The 25425-nt window shown below is 43.0% G+C and overlaps 1 protein-coding gene across 1 annotated transcript; it reads left to right on the plus strand.

Moving 5' to 3' along the window:
• The first annotated feature begins 1687 nt into the window (after positions 1 to 1687).
• LOC134219608 (apolipophorins) lies at positions 1688 to 23759 on the plus strand. The gene is made up of 10 exons (XM_062698394.1): positions 1688 to 2025; positions 13030 to 13056; positions 13136 to 13659; positions 13721 to 16708; positions 16777 to 17267; positions 17327 to 17456; positions 17519 to 22828; positions 22910 to 23042; positions 23113 to 23441; positions 23512 to 23759. Exons 1-10 carry the CDS (start codon positions 1950 to 1952, stop codon positions 23533 to 23535), a joined length of 10032 nt encoding a protein of 3343 aa, XP_062554378.1. The 5' UTR covers positions 1688 to 1949; the 3' UTR covers positions 23536 to 23759.
• Positions 23760 to 25425: the final 1666 nt, after the last annotated feature.

A 25425-nucleotide genomic window follows, 5' to 3' on the forward strand; every position in this document is an offset into this window, starting at 1 on the left:
CAAAAAAAAATAAAATGGTCTAGTGCACCGAATGAACACACGTGGTCCCAGGATTGTGACCGATGTGGCCAGATTGACTTTCAGAGGGGCCAGGAACTCTAAAAATATCATTCCCATCATTGCTTTGTGGAAACATGAAGTTTGTGGTGTCGCACGACCTATTTTGAATAAATTTAGAAAATGGCCATTCTGTGTCTCTCCGGATTATGACCGATGTGACCGGATTGAATTCGAGTGGGCCAGGAACCCTGAAAATATCATTCCCATAATTGCTTTGTAAAATCATGAAGTTTGAAGTGTCGCACGACCTATTTTGAATCAATTTATAAAATGGCCATATCGTAGGTCCCGGATTGTGACCGATGTGGCCAGATTGAATCCTTAAGGGTACAGAAGCTCTAAAATATCATTCCTATCATTGCTTTGTGAAATCATGAAGTTTGTGGAGTCGCACGACCTATTTTGAATAAATTTAGAAAATGGCCATTCCTTGGCTCCCCGGATTTTGAGCGATGTGACCGGATTGAATCCGAGTGGGCCAGTAGCCCTGAAAATATCATTCCTATCATTGCTTTGTAATTAGAAAAGAAAATGGCCATTCTGTGGGTCCGCGGATTGTGACCGATGTGGCCGGATTGAATCCGAGTGGGTCAGGAACCCTTTAAATATCATTCCCATCCTTGCTTTGTGAAATCATGAAGTTTGAAGTGTCGCACGACCTGGTTTCACTTAAATTTGTAAATGGCCACTTATTCCGGGGACAACGGAATCTGGAATAATTCTGGAACCGTATAGTGGTATAAATCTAAAATTGGGATTCATCTGGATGGAATGCAGCTTGTTACGAAAAAATCGGTCAAGAAATGCGGTTTTTACAGCAGTTTAGATTTTTGAAAGCCCTTAAAAACAGACGTCGGGGACGGAAAGGTTTCCAAATTCTCATTTTCTTCTCTATAGACATCGCGGTTCTCGTTCAAATCTAAATGGATCCAAATATGTCACAAATTTCACAAATTATTCTTAGTTTTTCATCAAAATACCGGAAACAACATATGAATACAGAGATTCCGTTCAGAAACCAAGGTTTTTCTTGAATTCAAAGATTCCCTGTCTAACACTAAAAAAAAAACATCAGTATGAAGGTTTCAATTCAAAATGTGTCTACAAATGGCGTGGGTATCAGTATATCATTATTTTTATTATACATATGCATATTGATTAGTGAATGAAGTGAAAATTATCACTCTCCAAATCATAATCTTAATGATATACTTAATAATACTCTGTCAATATAATTCAATAAACCCAATTCAACCTAGGTGCACCAGCCAGAAGTGGTTCCAATGATGCTCGATGTTTCCAACCAATCTATCGAACTTCTTCATTAAAACTCTGAATCCGTACACCTATCTGCACGGCTTCCTATCTACATATGCTGCTCCGTGCAAACAAGCATAGAAAGCGGCTGATGGATCTTTCTCCGGGTGCGCACGATCATCTATCCGTGTTATCAGTTAGCCGTCCAGTAACTCGGTGGAAGCTTATTCGCCTCGGGCTAACTGCACCTTGGTGCGAGTGTGAGTGTTTGCACTGCGATCAATCGCATATAGCCGGTTTTGGTGGGGGAAAACAGCGATACGGGACGGGAGGATTCTATATAAGCCTGTCGACCTATAAATTGAGACAGTCATTCTGCCAAAGAACCCTCCTAGGGACCAGTCCATCACGGTGGCGTGTGTAGGACGCTAGCTTCGAAACAGTGGAGTGTGTCGTTGAATGTGAAGCCGTGCCGCAACTTCACTTAGTCCTGTGGTCCTGCGCGGCAGCAGAAAGGACTTTTTAGTTAATTATTATCTTGTGATCGTGATCCTGAAAACCAAAGAAAAAGACTGACAGCGTGAGCGGGTTGTGTGTGAAAAAGAGGGTGGCAGCCAGGGTATCCTCCAGCCATGTGGGTTCTAAATAGGAGGAATCTGCTCTGCAGCTTTGTGATATCGCTAGTGCTATGCCAAAGTGTTTCTGCAGGTACGTGAGCTTGTTGACTAGTGGAAATGGGTTGATGAGGGGAACGGACTGCTCGCTCATGGGTGGATGGGGTTGGACCCCCGAATGTAAATCTGACGGTTTGTTTTCGTTTCGCGGCTGCCGAGAAACAAAGATGCTCGGATTCCCGGAGAATTGTGGTAATGTGTGAACCAATTTAGAACAATTCCGCTAATGGGGCTTTATGAGCTGCACCCAGGCCCGTCCGTGGAAGAAGATGAGCCACTTGAGCTTCACTTGTTTTGATTTCAGCCCGGGCAGACTAATGATGGTTGATGAAGTGTAATAGCCGCTGCCGGGTTGGGATGTGTTAGCTAGTTCGCCACGTGGACCGTGAGTAGCGGAAGGCGGAGAAGATTTTTGAGCGGTTTTTGTTTTTGCTTCAATGGAAGCGACTCAAATGATGATTGACATTTACTAACGGTAGCAACTGGTGGCAGTTGGATGCAACTTGATTGGAAAGGACAAAGTGCGGCAAAGTGAGAAAATTCTAGAATTAGAGTCTATTTCAATCTTGAAATCTGATAAGGTTGATGTTTCCAAAATAAACGCTGATGGATGGTGTCAGGGAGAAAAACAATATTTTGAACTGAGAAATTATTAGAACGCATTTAATAAATATTTGTGCAACAAATAAGAACATCTTGGTAATGATTATTGAGTAAATATTTTATTAGTCACTTTAGAGCAAAACAGCTTGAATGGACGTTGAATCAATAAGTTTATTTTTTGTTCCTTTTACACATTTGTAGTAACTTTCAAAAAACATAAGATTTTTAGATAACTGATATAATTATTAGTTAATAAATGGCGATTATGCCTGCTAAGTAGCCGATAAATGCTATCCGAATGCACAAAGAGTACGGACAGTTGACTTTTTTAAAAATATTTTTATTTGCGAGATTTAAAAGATATGTGCATTCTTCAGCTGTTGAACCAGATTCCTAAATATTTATGAGAAGTTCTTTGAGCGAATTTCTTACCCCTGAGATGGAGTTTTAGTTCGGGTGGCTTATGCTTCCTAGAAAAGAAAATCAGCTCATTTTTTCCGGAGAGAATTTGATACCTAGCTGAATAGCCCAAGCTTAGATAATCTGACTAAGGTATCTTGTAATGGTCCTTGCAGATCGCTCGCTCCTGTTCATGTAAAGGAGACAACGGCGTAATGCGCAAGCTGTTTTGGCGAGCAATTTTCCTTGAAACATCCATCAAGGTGTCTAGTATAAAAATTATAAAGAAAGAGGGTTAAGTATGAGCCCTGGGAGAGATCCATGTAGCTAGTTCGTGAAATTGTGGAGCTTCCATGAGAAAAACTTTTGTTCCCAGAAAACAAATATATATTGGTGAAGTGAAAGCCCACACTCGTGGAGTTTGTCTGAAAGGACATCAACGTAAACTGAGTTAAAAGTCCCCTTAATGTCCCCTTAAAACTGAACCCATTTATTCTTTTTGAGAATAAACCAGTTGGATTTCTGTAGTTTGCAGAGCAAGATAGACGTTCGTTCTTTTGCCTCTGTGAAATCCAAATTGAGTATCTGATAGAAAGCCGTTTGATTCAACCCATTGAGCCGAATCATCTTTCGTATATATGACAATATCGCAATTGGCTGGTACAAATTATGATCCGACAGAGGTTTCTTCGATTTTTTAATGGCAATTACTCTTACACGTCTCCATTAATCTGGAACGATATTGCCTCTTCGTGACGTCTGGAAGGGTTTTACGTTGCGTGGAAGGGAGGCTAGCGAGAACTCGACCATCAAAAAGAAGTTATCTATTTCAACCGAGTATTACGTCCCGCACGAATCTTTGTATAGGGACGGAGTCCGGGCACACCATTTTAGCGAATGCAATGATCCACCGAGAGGAGTTATCACTATCCCGACGATGCATTTCACATTCTTCTTCCGACGGTCATACAAGGCCATACATGAAATGGCGCTAGAAACCTCGTTTCTTGGCATTTATGAGGCTCTTCAATTTTCGTCCAAGAGTGATATACCGATCATAGTTAACCCGCGAACCCCTCTTCCACTAAACCTCCAACGCGTCGGATTTTTCTCGAATAGTACCCTCGTCTTCCCACCGCGTTGTTATGAAACAAACCGGCGAGAAATCGGTATGCTGCCAACGGAGGAAGTACCTCGAGCAATTGTTCACCATCGATGATCGCTTCGATATACTTTCCCCAGTCGATTTGCTTCGTGGGGTCGTATGCATTTCCAATCCGATGAATGTGATGTGATCCATTGGTATTTGAGATTTCGATAGGTAGGTGATCGCTACCATGGATCACTTTCCACGTACAATCCAATGTTAGTGAACTCTAACAGATTGAGAGGTCAATACTACTTTCGAGTCCTGAAGGTGCCACACATGCCCATTATTCAGATAAATCCATTTGAAGTAATCACACATGTCATAAATAAAGGTTGAATAGTTGTCATCGATCAGTTCCCCCCCAAGAATCAACCGAGGCTCAAGCATCGCCGAGCAAATAGTCGTATGATCTCGGTATCGAACAGAAGCATTTGGCAGTATATTCACTCTCTCTTTTGAAATCAATTGCTTTAATAAGGGTTTCATCAGAGAGATTACCATATCGATTCTTACTAGTGAGATTTCTGAAATATTGAAAATTAAATCCACAATCCCAGAAAGAGTCATTTCATCTGAGACCTCAACTTGAATGTGTTGACGTGCTCTCTCACTTTTTTGTTGTTGTGAGGTTTTTGATAAAAAAAAACGGGAACAGCTGGGATTTTGAATGTTCCTGGGAGTGATAGACATTTGCCAGTCACATACATGAACCCCGGCGAAGGAGCTTCTGAAGGTTTTCATCCACTTACTAATATTCCATGTCAAATATGCTGTTGAACGACAGAGACTTTTAGAATAGCTTGATGAGCTTAAGTTTTAGTTCTTATACGTTTCCGCTTTGTATATGTTTCAATCACAACATATTCCTCATCGTCCCTAAAGTCAGAGCCTTGGTCATCGAAGGACAGGGAAGATAAGAAATTGTCGTGAGCAATGGATTGGGTTGATGTTACTCAGGTGCGGCAATTTTTTCCAGCATTCCATAAAATTTGCTCAACAAAACCCTGTCTCTTTTCGTCTGCCGCAAAATTATTCGCTGAATCCCGACCAGTTCATCGTCACGATTTCCATGATTACTTGGAATACTTTCTCTAGATTTAATAGTTTACTCCAAGTAAGGGAAGAGGATCGGTTATGGGCACTTTTTTGTTTTTGGTTCATAACCTTGGCCCTACCGTGGGGCATCGAAATCCGTACACAGCACCTTAGTATATGAAAAAGTCATTAGAAAATAGGAATCGAATGTAAATAAAACTTTTGTCATTGACACAGGAGCATGAAGGCTTTTACTTTTGAAGTGTTTCACATTTACTCATTAAAAACTACGAAAAACATGATAAAATAATGAAACCACCACCGTGGACGGATTTCGAATCAAAGGATCAAAGTCCGTACGGCTATTTTTCAACTAAATATTTAGCAGTCTTATTGACTAAGCAGAAGCAGTCTTATTGACTAAACTACAACCGTAAATAGTGCGATACGCACCTTAAGAAGCGATCCCTTCGATTTGTATTCCGCTTATCTTACGTAATGATTCGTAGTTAGCAATTAAAACATAGATACTTTTGGTGCAATTATGCTCTACCCAAAAACAAAATGGCGGCAAAAACTCCGCGTTTGGTGGGTGGCGATTTGTTCTTGATTTTTGTTGTTTTAATTTAATAACCTTTATCCCCCTTTAATTTATTGATATCTCATGAGGTGGACGGATTTCGGTGCTGTACGGATTTCAGTCCCGCACGGTAGTTGATATTATGCTGACATTTGTATACCAATGGAAAGCTTGACGAGCAACCTTACTATTAGCCAAGAAATCAGAATCTCCGTGGATCCGCTCGTCGCGCGGAAATCAGACCAGAAGAGGCAGAGTCATGGCTTGCTTGAATGGTCTTCGAGACGAGTCCTGTGATTTTTCAAACCACAAATCATTCCGACGGTTAACCAGACGCGCCTTGCGCCTACAAACTAAAATATATCATTCTTCACTATTTATTAACCACTTAAATTCAACTCACTTCATGAAATACGCGACAGGATCCAAAAAGTAAACTAGCAGGATCGCCAAAATGTGTAGCCCTAAATGGCCGAAACGAAATTATGAACACGACTCTCCGTGGATGAGTGTGTACGCCGCATATATCTGACCAGAAAAGGCAGAGTCATGGCTTGCTGCTCGCCGATTGACACGCAAAGATGAGAGGTTTGAAAACACAAGCTGAAAGAATTTTACTCAAACCCCACATTCCCCTTCTTCTCTAATTGAAAACGCAAAAAAAGTATAGGATGCAATGCTTGTTTTTCTCCTTGAATATTCAAATGAAACGAAGGTGAACAATGTAACCGGTAACTTCATTGAAAACTACACACCAACATAAACTTGTCTCAACATCATGAGTTTAATACCTGAACAATCATTAAAAACATGGGTTCTCAAACTGTGGGTCGCGAAAGATAAAACGTGATTTATACTTTCGTTCCTATTCCATGTCATAAATATATACAAGCTTTAAAATTAGGATCTAAGTAATGAATGGATGATTAGATAACAACAAATTCATGAAGCCAAACCTTCTTTTGTTATCTGAGATTTAAGCAAATACAATTAAGTTTCAATATCTTCCAAAAACATTCCAAATTTTACCCAAATGCAGTCCAAAACTAAGCGGTGTTAAACATCATTACTAATAAGATTTAAAAACAACCGAATAAAGATAAGAAAAATCCATGCTAATCCAGATTAAATCCAAATCAAATCCAATTCAAATTCAATCCACTCAAAATCCAATCCAAATCCAATCCAAATCCAATCCAAATCCAATCCAAATCCAATCCAAATCCAATCCAAATCCAATCCAAATCCAATCCAAATCCAATCCAAATCCAATCCAAATCCAATCCAAATCCAATCCAAATCCAATCCAAAACAATCCAAACCAATCCAAACCAATCCAAACCAATCCAAACCAATCCAAACCAATCCAAACCAATCCAAACCAATCCAAACCAATCCAAACCAATCCAAACCAATCCAAACCAATCCAAACCAATCCAAACCAATCCAAACCAATCCAAACCAATCCAAACCAATCCAAACCAATCCAAACCAATCCAAACCAATCCAAACCAATCCAAACCAACCGAATCCAATCCAAACCAATCCAAACCAATCCAAACCAATCCAATCCAAACCAATCCAAACCAATCCAAACCAATTCAAATCCAATCCAAACCAATCCAAACCAATCCAAATCCAAACCAATCCAAACCAATCCAAACCAATCCAAACCAATCCAAACCAATCCAAACCAATCCAAACCAATCCAAACCAATCCAAACCAATCCAAACCAATCCAAACCAATCCAAACCAATCCAAACCAATCCAAACCAATCCAAACCAATCCAAACCAATCCAAACCAATCCAAACCAATCCAAACCAATCCAAACCAATCCAAACCAATCCAAACCAATCCAAACCAACCAAACCAATCCAAACCAATCCAAACCAACCAAACCAATCCAAACCAATCCAAACCAATCCAAACCAATCCAAACCAACCAAACCAATCCAAACCAATCAAACCAATCCAAACCAATCCAAACCAATCCAAACCAATCCAAACCAAACCAATCCAAACCAATCCAAACCAATCCAAACCAATCCAAACCAATCCAAACCAATCCAAACCAATCCAAACCAATCCAAACCAATCCAAACCAATCCGAATCCAATCCAAACCAATCCAAACCAATCCAAACCAATCCAATCCAAACCAATCCAAACCAATCCAATCCAAACCAATCCAAACCAATCCAAACCAATTCAAACCAATCCAAACCAATCCAAACCAATCCAAACCAATCCAAACCAATCCAAACCAATCCAAACCAAACCAATCCAAACCAATCCAAACCAATCCAAACCAATCCAAACCAATCCAAACCAATCCAAACCAATCCAAACCAATCCAAACCAATCCAAACCAATCCAAACCAATCCAAACCAATCCATATCCAATCCAAACCAATCCAAACCAATCCAAACCAATCCAACCAACCAAACCAATCCAAACCAATCCAAACCAACCAAACCAATCCAACCAATCCAAACCAATCCAAACCAATCCAACCAACCAAACCAATCCAAACCAATCCAAACCAATCCAAACCAATCCAAACCAATCCAAACCAATCCAAACCAATCCAAACCAATCCAACCAATCCAAACCAATCCAAACCAATCCAATCCAATCCAAACCAATCCAAATCCAATCCAAATCCAATCCAAATCCAATCCAAATCCAATCCAAATCCAATCCAAATCCAATCCAAATCCAATCCAAATCCAATCCAAATCCAATCCAAATCCAATCCAAATCTAATCCAAATCCAATCCAAATGCATTCATTTAATCCAACTTTTGGTTAAGCGTATAGCACACCATCAGTTGACCTTCCGAGCAAACTCTTTGCAAATTGCATTTAGCTTAAATTCCGCTAAATCTGAGATATTATACCCAAATGAGAGACATGTAAACTAGTACTAGTACTGCTAGCCAATACTTCCAAACTAATCTTACGCATAATCAATTCGATGTTCCGAATAGCTTTGTGAAATCCGACAGCCTTATTATGGTAGCTATGGCTACTAAGTCACATTCCAAGATAAATTTTCAGATAATATATTTGGCATTCCGAACAGTCTCGAGCAGTGCAGCATAGAATATTTCTTCATTTCTCTCAGATTTTGTTATATCATGGCTCAACTGGTAGTCTCGTATACACTAACGCCGCCATAAAATCTAAATTTGTTTTAACCAAAATCAATGCTCGCAGGACTTTGAGATTCTCTAGACCGTAAACCATTTTCCGTTGGTTTTCCATACGCACCGTGTAATTTCACAAACTGCAATACATTTTTTGGTCACCTTTCAGACACGCCTTAAATCACAAACCATTTTCCACCGGTCTTCCAGACGCGCATCATGATTTTGCAAACAACAAACCATTTTCCGACGGTCTTCGAAACGTGTCTTGTGATTTAGCAAACCACAAATCATTTTCCTACGGTCTTCGAGACGCGTCTTGTGATTTTGCAAATCCCAAACCATTTTCCGACGGTCTTCGAGACGCGTCTTGTGATTTTGCAAACTACAAACCATTTTGCGACGGTCTTTGAGACGCATCTTGTGATTTAGCAAACCACAAACCATTTGCTGATGGTCTTCGATACGCGTCTTGTGATTTCGCAAACCACAAACCATTCTCCAACGGTCTTCGAGACGCGTCTTGTAGCTCTTCGGCTCAGTCTCGCCCAGTCGTGTTACACCAACAACGTAATCTTACATATGCCTTGGCAACTCACTAAAATTAGACCGTCTCGATCGTCAAGGCTCTTCCATACTCACGTCCATCTTTTTTGGATCGAAATATTCCTCATCTCCAGTGGTATCCATGTCTACGAACCCATGAAACGACGGCTCTTCGAGTAAACTCCTATCAGCGCCTTCTCTGATATACCGTGGCCCTTCCTGCTCCTTTTGTTCCAAACTGTCTAGCTCTATTTGCGGCGATTTTTCCCCGAAGCCACCAGACGGCTTCTCCGGAACTTGCTTCTCCTGAAACTGTGTCCCTAGCACCAAAAATTTAGCATCCCGACTGATAATAATTTTGTTATTCTGCTTGTCCAGGAAACGATAAGCCTTAGATCCGCTCTCGTACCCGACGAAGATAAGCTTTTTTCCTTTGCTTTCCATTTTTGCTCGCTTGGCGTCTGGAACATGTACAAAAGCCTCACATCCTAAAACCTTAAGTTGACTGATGTCCGGTTTTTGACCACACCACAGCTCAAAGGGCGTCTTGTTTGTCGATCGAGTTGGCAGTCGATTCTGAATGTATGCAGCCGCCGTTCGGTGTTATCAAACACCGAATGATGTCGGTGCCCAAACCGACGATGCCGAGAATACTGGCTGTTGATGGAGTGGATCTCCTCTTTCACCACCGCTGCGTGCTCGGCTTGCTTTAACTCATATAGGTCTCCATTTCTTGTTCCCAGAGCAATAATCTTGTTTGACTGATTCATGACCTCTACACTATCATGCTTGAACAAAACGCTGTAACCTTTGTCAGCTATTTTGCTCAGTGACAAAAGTCCACTATCCAAGTCGGGTACATAAAGCACCTTCTCAAACTCCAGTTTGATCGGATTTCCTGATCCAGTCACGCCACTGACACTTCCGCTGCCAAATCCACCAAACTTCGCGCTGTTTCCGTTGGCCATTGATACCTGCACAATCGACGACTTGTCTAGCTCATCGAAAAATTTCTCGTCGCAGGTCATTGTGGCGACCGGCCAAACTGACATACTCGCCAGCCGAAGCACCATCGGCCGAATTATCGTCGTCCAGAAGGCTGGCCATTGCACATCCGTCAGTATTGACTATATACGAAAGACTGCCACGAGCTATGTCTTGGCTGAGGCCAAGACCCTTGCTTTTTCTATGCGTGTACGCATGCGTAAGAGAAAGTCTCCCTGTTCTCCAAAATATCTAACCGAGTCAGGAGAGTCTCTTGAATGCGTTACATTGTGTTACCATATAGACTAACATTTCAAAAAGTGTTTCTACAATATTCACGTCTTCTCCACAGTCATGTGGCATGATGCCCCACTATCGATTGTCCATTATGTTTTATTTTTTACCAAACCAGTGGTTTCACTTTTTTCTTTCACCGAAAAAACTGCAGCGGAATCCTCCTTCTTTGTCGCCTGCCTCGCCTTCACTTTTTGATGTTTCCCAACCGCTTTGCTTCCAGAGCACTCGCCTTCACGAGAATTCATCTGGGCCCATAACCTGTCGGCATCAGACACTTCCGAGACCGAACAAACCGCAGGGAACTACGAACCACGTAAAGAATTAAACAGAATCGTAACTAGTGAAAAAACAACGCATGTGTTTATTTACGCTTTGAATATATAGACCAATGCAAACTCTAACTTAACCTCACTTATTTTGACAGTTCACAGAGCTTGTTTACAAGAAAAATCGATGAGGGGAAAATTAAAATTCATATTTTTAGTTTAAAATTGCTGTGATCCAAGTATTTCAGTGATATTCTTTGCATTCAGCATGAAATCAATCGCAAAGCACATCTACATGCGAATAAAATGACCAAACAATTTTATCGGAAGCTTCGCCGGAGACTAAGTCCTGGTGAAATAGCTCTGTGAACTGTCAACCTACGTCATCTTGCACTGGTCTATAACTGTCAATGTAACAAAGTTTTTAGCTTATAGTTATTTATAGCTTCTGAAGGTTCTGTGTGTAAGCGCTTGTGACGTAACATACTCCAACATTATTTTGTCTTGCGTGAACGGAACTAGACGTTTATTAATATATACCAGGCTTGTCCCTTTCTTACTTTGTATTTCTATCTTAGTTCTTTCTGCGTTTCACGTTCTACCAAAACGATTTCTTGTTATAATAAACCTCCACACTAACCATTCCAAAACCTCCCGTGGCACCTATGAGAGATCGAATGAAAGTGATGATACTCTCATACAATAGTCCAGGCTTGTACCACCTACGAATTTGTGCGAATTGCTCAATGCTAATGCTAATCGCGAACAGATTCTGTTCAGAATCCTACACGGAAAAAAAATCACACAAATTTTGAAAGGATTCTGCTCCGAATCTCGACCGGTATTCTGTTCGGAATCACGAACTGATTCCCTCCAGAATTCCAAACGGAATATTTTTAAAACTGCGAACGGATTGTGTTCGAGTTCTGGGCGGATTCTTTTAAGGATCTGAAAAGGATTCAGATTAGTATCTCAAAGGGGATCTGTTCAGAATTCCAGACGGATTCTGTTTGAAATCTCTAACGTTTATTGCTATATTATAATGGAAACAATGGTGGTTCTCTCGAATCTCGAGCGAATGTTAGAGATTTTCTTAGAACCCTTTCGTTATTTGCTACGACAACTTGTAGTAAACAATAAACCTCGAGTATAAAAACCATAAGCTCGAAATTACAGATTCGATTGGCAAATGATCATTTGGAAACAGCTTGGAATATTTTCCGCCAACTGACCTGAAAAGATGCTATGGCTTCTTGATATTAAGCATGCTGGGGACCACTACTGTATTGAATCAAAATACATTTAATCCGTGCTTGCTTGTATTCAGTCAAATTTAATTGAATACCAAGTAATTATTCGTTTTTTGGGGTGAGGCTGAATTTAACCCGTCGTTCAATTTTCCAAATTATTTGTCGTATAGCACCTCCCACCTTCACAGACTTGGCAACCATACTGACGAATTTGAATAAGTCCTGTGAAACATTGACTGGCTTCGCTAATATTAGACCACCCATTCTTAATTGGATAGTGTCAACATAACAAAATGTTTGTATTTTCACATACTGCAATACAACTGCAACACTGGAATGACAATTTGAACAATGTTACTCGTCATTTGGCAAAGTAAAACTATGCGTACTAATTATTATCGTTAAAGTCAGCAAAACATGAAAACAATGCACATTATCGTCACTGTCTATCGATACAATCAAGTCAAGTTCAAGTTTGCGTTATGCGGCGAATCTACAATTCCGAGAACTGCTCATCACAGCTCGCAACGTCCCAAGTTCAGCTCTTAGATGCTTTAGACACGGCATGACCCCATGAACTGCTGCTCGGTGATACTGATAACACCCGGCTACAGGCGACTGAACCGATGATAATGACTCAACCGGCCGGCAAAACAAAACAAAAAAATGCACAATTATATAATGCCCCATCCATAGTAGTGAGCAACAACCCTCGTTTTCGCATACAAACGGTTTGAAAAATATGTGATAACATTTTTCTTTTCCTTTTTTCACAGCATCATGCAAAGCCGGGTGTCCAACACGTAAGCGTTCTTTACATTCGTAATGCCAATTCCTCATAAACATTAATTATTCATCACAATGGTCCTCTCCTTTCTGCAGCAAATAAATCTAGCAAATATAAATTCCAACCGGGAAATGTCTACACCTACGATCTGGACAGCTTCGTACAGGTGCAGCTGACGTCCGAAGACGTTGATGCCCAGCAAACGACGCTGAAACTGGATGGAAAAGTTGAAATCTACGCCGCTGATAACTGCCAGTACACGCTTAAGGTCCTCTCTTTGACGACCTTTGCGCCCGATGGCCGGAAGTCCAACTTCGGTGGCGACATTACCAAGCCTGTTCAGTTCACTCTGTCCAACGATGAGCTCTCGCCGGAACTGTGTGCCGAAGAGAGTGATTCGGACTTCTCACTGAACGTTAAGCGCGGTATTATTTCGCTGCTGCAATCCGCCGAAGGCAAGTCCTACGAAACCGACGTCTTCGGTGTGTGCCCAACTTCGTTCTCAAACTTCGCCACCGGAGGCGCTACCGTTGTAAACAAGGTCCGTGATCTTGGTGGCTGCGGATACCGCGAGTCTCTGAGCAACAGTCTTGTGAGCAGCATTGTCAATGCGAAAGCTGTGAGTTATGAAATACATGCCAACACATTTTTCCATTATGAAAGTATTTTCTCTATTACAGGGCCTAAAAACTACTCCTCTGCTGACCAGCAATTACAACAGTCAGCAAACGTTCAAGAATGGCGTGCTGGAATCGGTCAAACTTGGAGAAGAATACAAATATGTTCCTTTTGCTAAGCTCAACTCTGGTGCTCAGGCAAAGGTCACCACCAAACTGACCTACACTGGAACGAAGGGTGGTTCGGCACCGGCTTTGACTTCTGCTGGCCCGCGATCGGTTATCTTCGAGAACCCGCAATCCGATTCCCAGAGCAACCTGGAGACGATCAAGCAAGGACTGAAAACCGTTGTGGATTCATACAGCCAGAACAACGTAGGCAAACTCACCGCAGGATACTTCACCGAACTGGTCCATTTGTTGCGTTTTTCCAAAAAGGATGACCTGCTATCTCTGTACCAACAAGTGAAGGCCGGTAACGCTCATAAGAACAAGTCTCTGGCCCGTAAGGTCTATTTCGACGCTCTGTTCCGAGTTGGAACTGGTGCATCCGTTGAAGCTCTGTCCAATCTGTACAAGAACAAGGAAGTTTCTGATCCCAAGGAACAAAAATTGCTCTTCGTTTCCCTGAATTTGGTTACCTCCATGTCTAAGCCAGCCTTGAAGGCCTCCAAACTGTTGCTCGACGGAAACCCGTCCCGTGAGGCATACCTCAGCGTAGGAAGCTTGGTCAACAAATACTGCCAGAAGTTCGGTTGTGAGTCAGCCGATGTGAAGGAAATTTCTGACAAATTTGCCGCGAAGTTGGGCAAGTGCCAACCAACGAACCGCCAAGAAGAAGACACAGTCGTTGCAGTACTGAAGGGCGTCAAGAATACCAACGCGTTGGTGTCCCCACTGTTGGATAAAGTTGTGCAGTGCACTTCGGACAAATCGTCTGCTCGCGTTCGCGTTGCTGCCTTCCAAGCATACCCGGCTGCATCTTGCAACAAGAAGGTTGTTAACTCCGCCTTGAATTTCCTGAAAAACGACAATGAAGACTCGGAAATCCGCATCCAAGCTTACCTCTCGCTTGTTGAATGCCCATCCGCCGCTGTGGCCAATGAAATCAAGGCCTTGCTAGATGGTGAGAAGGTTTACCAGGTCGGATCATTTATTACTACCCACCTTGCCAGTCTTCGATCTTCTGCTGACTCAACTCGTGAAGCTGCTCGTCAACATTTTGCAAACGTTCGTACCACCAACAAGTTCCCGTTCGATTTCCGTCGGTACTCGTTCAATCGTGAATTCTCCTATGCCGTGGAATCACTTGGATTGGGTGCCAGCGCTGACACCAGTGTTGTCTACTCGCAGAAGAGCTTCCTGCCAAAGTCGGTTGCATTCAACTTCAGCACTGAGGTATTCGGAAACTCGTTCAACGTTTTCGAAGTCGAGGGTCGTCAGGACAACTTGGATCGTGTGGTTGAGCATTACTTTGGCCCCAAGGGATTCTTCAGTGGACTGAACCTACAATCTGCGTTCGATACTCTGGTTGCACAGTACAATAAACTTTCCGAGAAGGCTCAAAGCCGTTTCCGGCGTGGACTTAAGGAAGATGTCAGGGCCTTCGCCAAGAGTGTGAACTTGAAAAACGATGCACTGGAAGACTTCAACTTGGACGTATCGGTTAAATTCTTCGGGTCTGAACTCTTCTTTTTGAGCACTGGAGAACATGTTCCAAGCACCCCTGAGGAATTTTTGGACAAACTGCTGGAATGTTTCGACAAGTTCTTGGAAGGGGCTAAGAAGTTCGACCGTGTGTTTGAACAGCATGCTCTGTTTGTGGATTCGGATCTGGTGTACCCAACAGCAGCAGGTCTGCCTCTTAAGCTATCATACGAAGGGACCGGTGTAGCACGTTTGGAAACAAGCGTAGAAGTCGACGTTAAGGAAATCGTCAAGGATTACAAGAACACAAAATTCAACGTAAAACTGGTTCCAAGTGGCAGCTACGAAGTAACCGGAACTCTGAGTGTTGATGCTTTCACTGTCACCACTGGTCTGCAGCTCTCGGGCACTGTTCATTCATCTACTGGAAGCGCAGTCAACTTCGCTCTGCTAGACGGAGGCAAGTCGTATGAACTAACGGTTGATTCTCTCCTGAAGAAACAAGAATTGTTCAGCTTCAACAGCAAGCTTGTATTTGTGACCCGCGAACGTGGAAATCAGCTGATCTCCCTCCCGCTGAAAATGAATCAGCAGGTTAAGGAGTTCAAGGAATGCTTCGACAATCTGTACCACGTTATCGGAGTTACTCTGTGTGCTTCCGCTGGGCAGAAGCAAGTACCTGGAAAATCTTTGGTTCCGTTGGATGGAGAGTACCATGCTGAGCTCTATCTTGAGGTTGATCCCAAATATCACTTCACTGGAAAGTACGACGATTCAGATAAACAACATCAGAGCTTGCTGCTAACTTTCGACACCCCTGGATCCGATAAGAAGCGCACCACCAGCCTGAAGTTAGAAAGTTTCTTCAAAGGTGATGCCTACGTGAAAGCCACTGTGCTGTCGCCGCTCCGAAATGTTGACCTCCAAGTTGGACTGAACAACAACGACAAAGAGGCCTCATTGTATGCCTTGGCCCACAATGGACCTGATGAGTACCTGGCGAAGGTCGGATTTGAAAAAGGTGGATCTCCTGCCCGCCAAGAGTATGTTCCAATCTTTACTGTGAGATCCCCGAGCGGAGATGCTCAAGTCTCAAAAGTTGTTCAAACTACTGGAAAAATTGTCGTCGAGAAGGTCGATGGCGGTGCCACCAAATACAACCTGGAGAATGTCGAATGGGTCAGTCCTTATGCTCCCAAGACAACTGTCAATGGTTTTGTGCTTCAGAATGGACCGAGCTTCGACACCGATCTGGCTGTTGTTGTTGGCCCGAGCAAGAACAACGTTAAGGGACACCTGGACTTCAGCCCCAAGCACGTAAACTTGGAACTCGAGAAGAAGACTGATGGTGATGCAAACAAAAACTTCAAGGTCAACTTGGCGCTTGCATACACGGAAAACTCGGTAAGGCTAGATTGTGTTCTAAAGTGCATACTATTGGGAAATTTGATGATTCGTTTTCTAATTCACAGTTCAAGAACGTTTTCGTATTTTTGTCCGGAAAAGACTTCAATAACCCAACGCATCACTACGAACTGAATCAAAACGCGGAGTTCGAAATTGAAGACAAGAAACTACAATCGCTGAAGGTGGATAACAAGCTGCAGTTGCCTAAGCAGCTGGTGAAGTTCGACTTTGCCACCAGCAAGAACCAATTCAAGGTTGATGGAGAGTACGGATACGACAAGTACAAGGTTGCTGCCAATGTTGACGCCAAGTATAATGAGAAGGCTGCCGGAGATTACGATTGGACCGTCGGAGGATCACTCAACAAGCACTTCTTCAAGCTAGTTTCAAAGCGCACCATTGATTCCGCCAAGAGCAGGTTCCAGAACCAACTTACTGCCAGCACTGGTACAAAGGTTCAGTTGAATGGCGTTGCCACAAATAAGTTCAGCGACCAGGATGGTGAACTCAACTTGGAAGGTTTATTCGTAGCCGTTGATAAAGCTGATCCCTACAAGTGAGTATTCGTGCATTCAAGTTCCTTCGCCCCTTATGCATAACAAATTCCCAATCTAGGCTAAACTTGGTTCTTCAATTGAGTCCATCTACTGTGCTATCGAACGCAAAGGTCCTCGTTGGAAAGGATGAGTTTGCCACTTACGACCTCAAGCTTGATCGTACGGAGAACGCCAACGGAAAGCTCAACGTAAGAACAAGGCTTTGAGCACGCTCAAATAGTTTCATTTCTAATTTTTCATTTATTCACAGTTTGTTGTCAAGGACTTCCTGGACGGAAATGGCGAATTCAAGGCCAAGGATGGTCAAGGTGATGGATCTGCATTGGTAAATTTCCTGAAACAGGATCGGAAACTGAAGCTCGACACCAAATTCAAGATCAACGCACCGGTGTTTGACGTTGCCACTGACTTTTATTATGATTTCGAAAAGGACAACACTAAGAAGGTGCACTTCGATACCAAAAACAAAGTTACCAAGAGTAGCTTCGACAGCAAAAACAAGCTGGAGGTCTTCGCTGACAAATACGAGTTCAACGTTCAGGGACAACAGAACGGTCAATTGCAAGATGGATCTACCAATGGAAAGTTCTCTTTGACTTTGCCCACCGGACGTCAATTGTCTGGAGATTTGAAGCGCGAAGTTAATGGCAAAGACGACAAGAAGGTTGTTGGTAGCGTTACTGCAAACTTATTTGACAAACTGCCAGGAGGTAAACAGCAAACGGTTTCTTTGACCGGATCTCTTAAGGATGGCGACTTTAAGTCTCGTTTCTTTGATTTGGTACACAACGTGAAATACACCAACTTTGATGGAAAAGACCTGGATGTTGAATTAGATACTAAACATCTGCCAGTCGGTCACTTCAAGAAAGCAGTCTTCCATGTCAAGGTGCAAGGTGCTCTGGTGCCTCAGGCCGGTGAGTTCAACTTCGATCTCGATGAATATTGTCAAAACCACGCTGTCTACCGAGTTGGTGGAAAATACGGAGGAGATTTCGATGGCGCTGTCAACGGAAACTACCACGTTGGAAAGCCCGGTAAACCTTATACTCATGAAGTGAAAGCAACCTTGAATGTCCCGCAAGCACCAGTCAAGAGTGTGTCTCTTGAATCTAAGGGTAGCTATCTTGAGCCGGAAAGTGACAATGGACTGTATGAGTTCGAATACACTGGAGCATTTGGCTATGGCGAGAAGAAGGTTGCACTGGCCACAACTGCCAAGGGTAACGTAAACCATGGAACCGGAAGCGTTAAACTGAATCTTCCTGATACTGATCCTCTTTCGGCCGACGCATCATACAACTACGAAGGCAAAGATGAGGGATCCGTTTCGACCAAAGGATCACTGAAGGTTAACTACGGTAAGGGTAAATCACTGGAATTCAATGGCGATGCCAAGGCACTCGGAACTGACGATGTTTCGCTCCATGCTACTCTCAAGTCTGACTTCGAAAAGGCAAAGAACGTTGAACTGACTTTCAAGCATGTCAAATCCGGAGAAAATGGATACCACACGAAATTAAACTTGGTTGCGGATGGAAAAGCTTATAACGTGGACAACGCCGTTATTTTATCAGAAAGCTCTCCTTCCGTGGATTTCACCCTTGGATATCCCGACAAGACTGTTAAGGTATATGGTGGATACAAACTGCTCAGTGATCGTGCCTTCAAGGCTGATGCAAAGGTAGAAAATTTCGGTGATTTCAATCTGGACGCCAACGTGGAGGCTAATTTCCAGAGCTACGAGACGTTCTACGCAAAACTGTATCTGGATGCCCCGAAATTGGATGCCAAAAAGATTACCGTTGAAGTGAATTCCAAGCCCGGAAACAGCGGAAAAGGTGTAGAGTTCAAAGCATCTTCCGATGGAAAGAACGTCCTGAGCGGATTCGCGGATTACTCCGTCAAAGAACAAGGCAAGAGCACTGTCATTGAAGGACATGGAAACGTCAAGCTGTACGATAAACAACAGACGGCATCCTTCAAGTTGATTCGCGAGAAGCTGGCTGAAGCTGGATACGCTGTCACCCTGTCCGGATCGGTAGGCAAGAACAGCGTGTCGACCGAAGTTCGCGTCAAGCCGAACGATTTTAAATTGAAGCACACCGTTTGCGATGAGAAAAATAAGTGCACCAATGTTGAAGTTCAGTCCAAGTTGCAACGCACTGGTGAAAAATTCAATCATGAAGCCGTAATTTCGGTAGACTTGCAACAGCTGGGATATGTCTATGAGTTTGGACTGAACTCTAAGACAAGTGGAAACGGATTAACTCTAGATCACACCACTGATGTGGAGCTGAAGGAAAAACAACAACCCAAGTATCAATACCACCTTTACATCCATCCACACAGTGCCGGGGCCAGTCTGGTTCTACCAACTCGTTCCCTTGTAGTTGAAGGAGTTTTCCAGTACCCCAAGGACAAATTTGGACAATATGACAGCACCGTATCTTTCTACCTGGACAAAAAGAACGCCCCGAACAACAAGGCCACCTTCGGATTCAACGGAGAAACCAAATTGGTTGGAACAGCAGGAGTGAGTGGTAGTGGATCTCTGAAATTCTCGCATCCAACTGTTAAGGATCTGGTTGTGAGCGTGTCTGGACTTGTCGATGGTGAAAAACAAACTGTTGATGGAAAGGTTGTACTAGATATCTTTAAGAACGCCAACGACAAGGTCGTTGCCCACGCCAAATACGTCAACAGTGATACGAGCTTCAAGGGCTTCAATGTAAGTTCAGAAGTTGCTGTGTTCAGCAAGGGATTAGGATTCAACCTCGGCTTCAATGGACACTCCGCTCTTTCATTAGCTACCAAGCAGCTGAGCACCGCTGGATTCGTCGATCTGCCATTCGAAGACTTCCGCTTCGGAACTTATTTGTTCGCCAGCCCTGAAGAGTTTGATTTCCTTCTCAAGCGATTCAACGATGAACTGGTTCGTGCCCACGGTACCTACGATGTTAAGAAACATAAGGCTGAACTAACCTCAACCTTCAAATTTGTGCCAACTCGTCCAGTTGTGCTGCAAACCACAGTCAACGGACTATCATCCGCCAAGTTTTCGCTCACGCAAGACAAATTCTTCTTTGTTGATGGTACATTCACCGTAGATAAGACAGCCACGCTGAAGGTTCTAGGAAACGAGAAAGAGCTGCTGAACGCCAAGGTTGCCCTGGATGCTACCCATTTCCTATCAACCGAATACAAGGTAAGCGAAGAAAACGCTAAGAGCTTCCTGCAAGCATTCAACAAGCAACTACAGGCTGATCTGGACGTTGCTAAGGCTGAATTCGAAAAGAAATACGCTAAGCTTAGTGCTGATGCCACCAAGGTTGTGAACAATGTCGTTGCTTCGTTGCCAGATTTCAGCAAGTTCCAAGCCGACTACACCGAACAGTTGAAGAAGCTGCAAGCGGAACTTCTGGAAGACCCAACACTCAAGCAGTTCTTCGACTTTGTTCAAAAAGTCTTTGCTGCTGTTAGTGAGGTAGTGGCTCAACTAACTCAGATCTATTCCGAAAACTTCAAAAAGGTTTCAGCCGTTGTGACTGATGTTGTTGGAAAATTGTCCGAAACCTTCAACAGCAAGATTCTTCCAGTACTGAAGGAACTTTATGGCAAGACTGAGGCTCTCGTCTACGGAGTCTACGAAGAAACCGTCAAACTGGTCGTAGCCGTTTTTGAACGCACTGTCAAGTCATTGAAGGCCTTCGAAGAAGATTTCAATAAGGTTGCCAAGAGTCTTTCGGAGTTGTTCAAGAACTTTGCTCAGACCTTCAACAAGGCGATCGCAACCTTGGATAAGGAATTCAGAGAATTGTATAAACTGGTTCAAGAATATTTCGATTCGTTCGATGAGTTCAAGGTGCTTAAAGAGACGCTTAAGGAATACTTCGAAGGAGCTGACAAATACGCCTTCCAGCTGCTGAAGGAGGTGCTGACACTGATTGAAGATTTGTACCCAGTGCCAGAAATTAAAACATTCACTACTTCCGTCAACCAATACGTTACCAGCAAACTGGAGAATAAGAAGGTTAACGACGTTGAAGAGCTCAAGAACATTTTCGTGCACTTTGTTAAGGCCGTATCGCTACTGTTCGACAGACTGTCAAGCACATTGTCCACATCTCTTGAAGAACCAGGATTCGCTGGTGGTCTGCCCTCATTCATGACCTTCAGAGTCTTCCCATACATTAGCAGTGTCAAGTTCAGTCCATTCAACTACCTCCGCAATGAAAAGTTCTACTCGCTCCGTGACTTCCTATACCAATTCCGACCATACGCATGGAATCCTTTCGCTGTTGTACCTCCATTCACAATGCATGGAGAACTTGCCGATGGCAGCCACTTCTTCACCTTCGATGGACAGCACTACACGTTCCCAGGAAGCTGCCAATACGTTCTCGCTTCAGACTTCGTCGATGGAAACTTCAGCATTGTCGCAAATATTCAAAACGGAAAACTCAAGTCGGTCGCTCTAGTTGATAAGGATGTTGTTGAGCTGAACGATCAAGGAGTTGTCACACTGAACGGTAAGGCCACTGATTTGCCGTTGCATAAAAATGAAGTCCATGCCTGGAGACGCTACTACACTGTCAACCTGTTGACCACCTATGGAGCAAGCGTGCTGTGCACAACCGATCTGAAGGTTTGTCACTTCACCGTATCTGGATTTTATCTAGGAAAGGTCCGCGGTCTTCTTGGCAACGGCAACTATGAGCCGTATGATGATTTCACTCTGCCCAACGGAAAGATCGTTGAAAGTTCTACTGACTTCGCCAACACCTACAAGGCCACCAAGTCGTGTGCTGCCGTGGCTGATCCTGGACATGCCAAGCATGACCACAGCAGCCCAGTGTGCGCCAAACTGTTTGGCTCGGACAGCTCGCTGAGATACGGCTATTTCTTCAAAGACCAAACCAACTACCGTGAAGCTTGTGAACATGCTGTCCATGGAGCTGCTAATGCTGAGGAAGCCGGATGTGCTATTGCTTTCGCTTATGCTTCAGCTTGTCGCCTGGAACTTATTCCAGTCAGCGTACCGGCTCAATGTCAGACATGCTCTGTCGGTGGCAAACCAGTGGAAGTCGGAGACCAGTTCAGTGTTAAGTCACCGCAGAAGGCCGCAGACGTTGTGTTTGTTGTGGATACTTCTATCGGCACGTTGCTCGGCGAATTGGTTCAGGCCACAATCAACGATCTACGCAAAGAACTGAAGGCCAACGGAATTACGGATGTGAAGGTGGTTGTGCTCGGCTTCAACCGGAACCAGAAATACGTAAGCTTGTTCACCAGTGGTGGTAAGTTGGACTACACCGGTAAGCTCGGACAGGCCGATCTCAGTGGTCCCGAGAACTGCAAGCCGTTGGTAACTGGAAACAAAAACGTGGATGAGTTCTTTAAGGTGCTACATGATCTGCAAGAGAAGGCAGCCGAAGATTTGGGAGTCACTCCTGATTCTCGTGCCTTCATTGAAGCCCTTCAATATCCCTTCCGAGCTTCTGCCAGCAAGCACATCGTCCTTGTCCACTCCGATGACTCGGAAAAGGTGCCAAATCCGGTAAGTGGGATGTCATAGATGATATTCAATGGATAAGATGTCCTGACGATCGTTCTTGTTTTTGTACTTGTATGTTTCTAGAGCCGTGCCATCAAATCTGTTTTGGCAACTCTCGACTTGAAGGTTAAAGGAGTAGGACTGCACGTGGTCACACCGGTGAAGAACCTTGGCGTTGCCGGCAGCAAGGACTCAAAGAAGGTGAAGGAACTTGTTGGTACGTATGAAACAATTTTGCCGTTTAAGGCCCATGGATGTAATTCGAATGTATTTTTTTTTCTCAACAGGTTTCAACTCCAAACAAGCATTCACCTTGGCCGACAGCAAGAAGCGCACAAACATTGGCTCAACCGAGCTGAAGAACACCCTGAAGTACGACGCCGATCTGCTGGTAGACTTGGTCAACAAGAACGACGGATTTGTGTTTGTGCTGCAGAACTTCAGCGGGCTGAAGCAGGCCAAGGATAAGAAATCGTTCGTGACGGTCCTGGCGTCGGCGCTGGGAGAACACATTGCACGGACAGAAGTCAGCAGCGATTGCGTGTGCAAGCTACGAAGTGGTCTGCATGCGGAGGAATCCTGCGAGGCCAAGGAAACTAGGTACCTACCACCAACGGTAAGTTCGATGAATCTGTAAATTGATGCCAAGTGACACCGATTTGAATGCTTTTATCTTTCATTTGCAGAAGAAGACCGGTGCCAAAGGATAAACTGCAACGTTAACAGCAGTGAACAGGGGAGAGATGACTTCCAGCCATATTTATTATCTTCGCCTAGCTATAGAACTGTATCATCCCGAGTGCCATTTTAGCGGTATACCATCCTAGGGAAACGATAATCTGTATTGTAGTACTTCAGATCATAACGCGAGATATGCGAAACGAAATAAATGAATGATGTGTTTGTATTAAATTTATACCATAACAAAATTGAAGAGTTTGTTTTCTTTGAAAGTCGAAATCAATGCGTTAGAAATACGAAGTTGATCCTGGGAGGTGTTTTCAAATTTGTTTGTTAGAACGGTACGTTTGGTAAAACATCAATTGAAAAATGAACATAAACATAGAAGGTAGGAAAGAAACAATCCTGGGATTGGCACTATAGACCGTCTCAAGTTAATAACCAGATCGCTCTATTTATATAAATACTAGTGCCGGTACTTCGCAAATACATTTTCCGAATATTTAAATTATTAAACAGAAATGAATTACACCTACAATTTAATACATTCATTGCATATATTGCATTGCACTCTTCTCATGAAGGGATGTGGATAGAGCCTTGCATCCCTGGCGGCGATGGAATGCATGCTGCATGAATAGATTATGAATTCGAATCCTGTTAATTTATTAAAAATACATTCCATAACAAGTATTTATTTATCGATTCTCGTTTCGATGGCTGTTACGATGTTCGGAGAAGGATTTGTGTACTAAGGCCGGGAATCAATGGTGTGGAAGTGGTAAAGAGCGAATCGAAAAATAACGCAACATACGATCGTTCAATATCGGAACAAAGCACGTTTCGTAAATTAATTGAGCTCGCAATAACACCTTTGCTGGTGATTTGCCTGATGTTCCATCGGTCGCGGTGGACCACCGCAAGTAAGTATATCAGCTGTCAGTGTTACCAAATCGTCAAAGTTTACCTGAGAAGCAATGCTTTGAAAATCCAATGGAAATTCTCCCGAATTTTCGTAGGAAGTTCTTCTTGATTTCCATCGGAAATACGGGTCACAAACAACGAACCATCTCGTACGTCAGATTGTCTTCACCAGAAGTTCATCTTCCATTTTTGCTGCTCTGTATCATGTTCCAACTTTCAGCGGTGTGGTTGTGCTTAACAGTCCTTTTGTATAACCAAGTTGTACGTACTCGTTGGACCCAAAGTGAGTATCCATGTATCGTAAAACTTCTTCATGATTTCTTCTCTTTTCTTCCGTTGGAACATCGCTGCTTTGCGTTTCAACTCAAGTAGATTCTCCATACTTGCTATCCGGTTTAAATTTTGTCTCGTCTTATTCTTCTCCTTCCACGCAGCATGGACCACCAGAATTTCGGAGTCCTCATGTCCTTTTTTCTTGACGCTCTTATACATCTTCCTGGCTTGTCTTTGCGGATAACTTATCGTAGAGTCAAAAGACTGAAAAAGTAAAAATCTTACATAAGGCTGAAATGACAAAAGGTTGAAAAATCGTGTGAAACCGATTTTAGTGGAAGAACTAATATTTGACGTTAATAGCCCAACAAACAATTTAAGCCGAATAAGCATTTTTTTAGCTGAAAGAGATTAGTTTTGGCTATATAAGCGTTTAACCTGTGTCTAATGTTTGTTGGGAGGGGAACAAACTAAAAAACGAAACCTTCTTGCGACTTCTTGTTGTCTTTCAATTTTCATATGATAATCTAATTTTTTAGCTCAACAAATTTGGAGATAACATAAAAGGGAACAAGGCTTTATTGTTATTGTTTCTTGTATTTAACTACTGAAACTCGTGTCTGAAACTCGATTTATGCATATGCACAACAAGTGATACATTTGTTTGGAATAGGTATAGGAGGGTAACCACTTCCTTCGGTGGGGTTTGATCCCACGTAACC

Source organism: Armigeres subalbatus, chromosome 3 (assembly GCF_024139115.2).
Source record: "Armigeres subalbatus isolate Guangzhou_Male chromosome 3, GZ_Asu_2, whole genome shotgun sequence".
Taxonomy (NCBI): Eukaryota; Metazoa; Arthropoda; class Insecta; order Diptera; family Culicidae; genus Armigeres; species Armigeres subalbatus.

What these genes read in the sequence shown, in the direction of transcription:
- LOC134219608 (XM_062698394.1), top strand. Translation starts at nt 1,950, where the DNA reads ATGTGGGTTCTAAATAGGAGGAATCTGCTCTGCAGCTTTGTGATATCG. An exon ending in ACGCCAACGGAAAGCTCAAC is followed by an intron (nt 17,457 to 17,518) that starts GTAAGAACAAGG and finishes ATTTATTCACAG; the next exon opens with TTTGTTGTCAAGGACTTCCT. An exon ending in CGGAAAAGGTGCCAAATCCG is followed by an intron (nt 22,829 to 22,909) that starts GTAAGTGGGATG and finishes GTATGTTTCTAG; the next exon opens with AGCCGTGCCATCAAATCTGT.